The sequence below is a fragment of the Tasmannia lanceolata genome, unplaced genomic scaffold (genome assembly GCF_043159265.1).
Source record: "Tasmannia lanceolata isolate RefF3 unplaced genomic scaffold, GAP_Taslan_0.1 ptg000257l, whole genome shotgun sequence".
Taxonomy (NCBI): domain Eukaryota; kingdom Viridiplantae; phylum Streptophyta; class Magnoliopsida; order Canellales; family Winteraceae; genus Tasmannia; species Tasmannia lanceolata.
The window spans coordinates 370,692-375,550 of record NW_027518932.1 but is presented as its reverse complement, the minus strand read 5'-3'; the positions used below and the strand labels follow the sequence as shown (position 1 = coordinate 375,550).

At 40.0% G+C, this 4,859-nt stretch overlaps 1 protein-coding gene across 1 annotated transcript; it reads right to left on the bottom strand.

The window, feature by feature from the left end:
- Window positions 1-967: 967 nt before the first annotated feature.
- On the bottom strand, window positions 968-1,999 carry LOC143867522 (germin-like protein 8-2). Its single transcript, XM_077376124.1, has 2 exons — window positions 1,813-1,999; window positions 968-1,587 (listed from the first exon to the last, which is right to left on the bottom strand). The coding sequence occupies exons 1-2, from the start codon at window positions 1,928-1,930 to the stop codon at window positions 1,031-1,033; spliced, it is 675 nt and encodes a 224-aa protein (XP_077232239.1). The 5' UTR covers window positions 1,931-1,999; the 3' UTR covers window positions 968-1,030.
- Between the last annotated feature and the right edge of the window lie 2,860 nt (window positions 2,000-4,859).

Here is a 4,859-nt window from a genome sequence, read left to right as displayed (position 1 = left end):
GACACCGGATTGGAGTAGTGTTGTATCGGTTAAAAGTAGATAGGAAACATGCTTTATGGATTGGCCGCGAGATACAAAGTCAAAGTCTTATTGAAAGGCTATTTCGTGTGTGTTAAATACATTCAGCAATATAATAAAGTTCTTTTGTGTTCTGTTCTCTTCTGTGTTTCTGTATTACTTGTTCTTTAAATTCTACATAGTGGTATCAGAGCAGAAAGGCTGGGGACAATTTCGAAAGAAGACCGGCACGGGTTCGGTAAGTTGGCAATATGGCAGGCAATACCAATTCTTCAAGTTTTCAGCAAAACGTTCGTTTGTTTAAAGGTGCTAATTTTCAGTTTTGGTCTACTATGATGAAGACATCGTTTATGTCACGTGATATATGAATCCTTTTGAATATCGCGACTTTGTTCATTCGTATATTTTGATCTTAGTTACTTGTGTTTGATCATGCTTGTAAATCTCCACTGTGAACTTTTGAAATACGCGACCATGCTTCTCGTTGCATGTTTCAGTTTCAGCTACATTTTTAGTCTCGGGATGTGATTTGATCCTGTTTGGTTCGTATCTTGGCAAAATGATTCTCTGATTACTCATTCTATGCCTATTTTACTTCACATTGGTCCTTGTGTGGTTCCAAATCACTTGTGATGAACCCTATGTGAATTTCTTTGTGATGAACTATAAAAGATAACCATCAGAATGTGTAGTGTATCCCTCGCTTTAAGTTTGGGCTTCACTTTGACTTTATGTTTCCCATCAGTGGGTTAGGATCATCCTGTTGCAGACTTCATGATCGGTGTGTGTGTGTGTGTGTGTGTGAGAGAGAGAGAGAGAGAGAGAGAGAGAGAGAGAGAGAGAGAGAGACGAATTCATGAAAAACAAGATTGTATAGTCAATCAATCCCTTGATTTCCCCAGTGACATACTCAGACTGTATTATTATTACTCTTTTAAGAAATGCAAACATCAAGTTTGCATATTCCAATACACTATGGTAGTTAATGCATGGGATCCTTGTCGGTAGTCATCTAGTTTTTGGGCCCGAACTGTGCCTGAAGAAAATCAACTACTTTCTTGTCAAGTTGGAAGGCCTTGGCGAGAACATCATCGGAGATGGGCAGGTTTGATCCGAAGACGGCATTAGCTATGGTGATCACACCTGGGTTCTGACTTGCCAGAGCGGCAATGGCCACCGCATTGGTCTGTCCAACATTGAATTGGAAGTGAATGAGACCTATTGGAAACACAAACACATCACCCTTATTGAGGACCTTTGATATGAGCCGATTTTCGCCATTTGCAAGGTTAGAGGTGACGAAACCAACGAGGAGGGTGCCCTCTTGAACTACAATCATCTCAGTGCCCCTTGGGTGTGTGTGGGGAGGGTTTAGTCCGTAGGGTGCAAAGTCTATGCGAGCCATGGAGATGCCAAGAGTGTTGAGTCCTGGTATTTGGACCACGTTCACTGCGGTCACATTGGACCCAACTCGGTTATTTGTGTTGCGTGGCATGTCAAGCCCTGGAAAGAAGAAATCGCTTGCCTGAGCGAGCATTGGGTCCTTGCAAACCACGCCATTGACTAACACTGAGAAGGAAAAACATCAAAAAAAGATCAGCCAATAAAAAAAAACATAACCCATGCACGTAGGGCCGGTGTCCACACGCAGAGTAAATGCAATAACAATATTTCTCAAGTCATCTAGCCAAACCCCACAATACCTACCAAAAATGGAATTGGGTTTGCACAAACACGTGATTATCATGATACTAATGGAAGTTAAATTGAGAAATAAAAAAAAAGCATTTGTACCTGGAGACATATTGTCAGCAACACAAAAGTCCTGTAGAGGACTGGGATCAGCGGCAAAGGTAAGAGAAGATGCCAAGGAAAGGAGTACAAGTACAAGGAGGGGAGTAGCCTTCTCCATTTTATCAATCTAAAGAGGAGTATTGGGTGCGAGTGTTTTGATGGTGTGGAAGAAGCTTAGAATGGGTGCATATTTATAGGCAGAGAGAGAGAGAGAGAGAAACAGATGCATGGCTTAAGTGTCATGTGATTTCATGGAAATGGTCTTGTTACAACTTAATCAATATATGGTTTAACAACTACGCTATCTAATCTATTTTTTTCATCCAAGTAGATCTTTCCCCGCAAAGAATAGAAGCAGTCGTCAGACTCTTTTTTCTGTGAAAGTTGAAACAATCTTTTCGTACCTAAATTATAATGTAACTTATCTGAGTTGAAAAATGCCTGCCCTTTTTTTAAATGCTTAGATCTAAATTAATAAGTGGGGCTTGCCCCACCACCCAACTGGTCATGAGTACAGACAAAGAAAAATAAGAAACAACATATTATGGAGGAAGAAAATCAAAGATCCAATTTACTCCATCTCTCGCGAAACGGTCCGCTACCCTATTAGCCGAGCGAAGGACATGCTGAAATCAAACTGGGTGATCTCCCACATGGTCTCGAACAATGCCTACCCTATTTATACCTACCCATTTGATTGCTAATTTGCAGACCTTTTTTTAAGGTTGGCCAATACCACTCTAATTAGGAAATTGATTTTTCCCGACCCCTTTTCAGCATTACCACCTCCTCTTGTTTATCTTTTCTTAAGAATGGCTATATTTCCACCTTTTGTTTGCCTTTCCCTGAAAATAGTCATTTCCAAGAAAGCACAAACAAAAGGATGGATATGCGGAGGAATGGGGTAGAAAATAAAATTTCACTTGTAATTATAAAAAAACTTACAGCATCTATAAAAAATTTTATTTTCGTTACTTCGCTATTAAAGATTAGTTGCCAAAACTTGGTTAAATGGTAAATAAATATATTTTAAACTCCTTTGACCATTTGGATGTTTTTCAAATATGCGATTTGAGAAATAATTGGTGTCGATTTTCTGTCGTTCAAGCTGTTGATATGGTGGACCCCCACTCACATAAAAAATCCATCCATCATCTACGTTAAAACTATGATAGGATGATCCTGATCCACTGATGGCAAATTTATCAAAAAACGTCTTAATATATCATTTCCTTCGGGAAATCGTTTTGACAATTTCATGTTTTCGGATAATATTGTGATGGAATTACCATACCAATCTAATTGTTAATAGGGAAAAGTGTTTCTACACGGCCGAGTAGATACGTTATCTACTCCGTCGGCCAAAGTTACAGTGGGGCCCACATTGTTTGGGTCCTGATCGCAATAGTTAGGGTGTGCCAAAATAAAATAAAATAAAATAAAAACCATAAGATCATCCCAACCCTTCTATTTGTGGAGGTTAAATATGGAGGGCTATGAACCTCCCATTTTTAACCTCCACAAATTGAAGGGTTAGGATGATCGTTTGAAGTTGATTTTTAGGGCACACCCTATCTATCTCAGGGCCTAACAAATGAATGCTCTGGATTATCCAAGCAATGTGGGCCCACTTTGTTTCATGCGACGTAGTAGACGACGTTATCTACTTTTGACCGAGTAGAAACACTTTTCCCTTGTTAATATCTTTTACATTATAAACTATAATTCAGAAAATATATTGTCAAATTAAGAGTTCTTCTAGCAAACCGTTACTACTTTACAATATTATAAAACAAGAGTTTTAATACGGTGCCCGACGGTCAAGTCCCATGTGGGCGGTACCCCCTTGATATTTGATCCAACAGCAGCCCAGTTTTTAAGAGGAGCAAAAGAAATAAATCACAAGCAATCACAAGAAGAAAACAATATATGCAGTTCACCATAATGGGCTACATCCAACGACAAGGTAACACAGGTCCATTATTTCAAACCAAATAGCACAACGTTACCTCCACACTTGTAAAAACCACCGAAAAACCCTTCTCTCCAACCTTCTATACAATCACAAAAAACCCCCAAATCTATACACTAAGTATGAGGAGAAATCCCCTTAAAAAAACCTCCAACATTATGCTAGGGTTGCAAGGAAAAACTAATGGAAATGAAGAATGAAAGAAGAGGAACACACCCTAAGTAACCAGGAAGAAGAAACATGTTTTCGCCTCACCAGAGAAGCCCTCCTAGAGTCCAAAGAGAAAACCCCTCATTTCTTGTAGTAACCTTTTCTCCTCTCAAACCTCTCACTCTTTGTAGACACCCCATTTTGCTCTGCTTTGATTAAAAAAGAAATTAGGGTTTCGCTGTCAATTTTTCAGTGTTTTCTATTCCGGTGTTCGTCCCTTACGCTTTCTCAAATCTTTCTGGTCATTTCTGCAATGTTCTGATTTTTTCCGCTAAAGTGCGGAGAAGGGTTATTCGTGAGAATCCGAGCAAGGGAGAATTTGTACCCGTTTGGTGGGCCCGCATTGAACATTTGTTTAAAATTGAATCAACCGGGGGCCCACGTTGTGGGGCCCACGTTGTGGGGCCCGCGTTGTGGGGCCCGCGTTGTGGGGCCTCAATGGGGCCTCTTGTGAGGCCTCTTATGAAGAGCAATGATGGTAGCTCTCCACTAAGACAACATGATGGGCCCTCCACTAAGAACAATAATGATGGATTCTCCACTAAGAAACATGATGGGCCCTCCACTAAGAACAATAATGATGGATTCTCCACTAAGAAACATGATGGGCCCTCCACTAAGAACAATAATGATGGATTCTCCACTAAGAGGGACAACATGATGAGCTCTCCACCAACATATCTCTCTCTCTCTCTTTCTCTCCCTATATATATCTTCCTTCCCATCCATAAAAAAAAGGAGAAATTTATCTTCCATTATCTCTTTCTCTTCCATTATCTCTTCTAATCACTCCCTCCAATCCCTTTCCTTAATATATTCTTCCATCCCTCTCCCTAATATTCTTCTTCCATTATCTCTTCACTCT

Bases quoted from the DNA above. Each gene is read 5' to 3' on its own strand.
- LOC143867522 (XM_077376124.1), bottom strand. From the start codon at position 1,930: ATGGAGAAGGCTACTCCCCTCCTTGTACTTGTACTCCTTTCCTTGGCA. The intron at 1,588-1,812 runs GTACAAATGCTT...TTTCCTTCTCAG, and splicing joins TGCTGACAATATGTCTCCAG to TGTTAGTCAATGGCGTGGTT.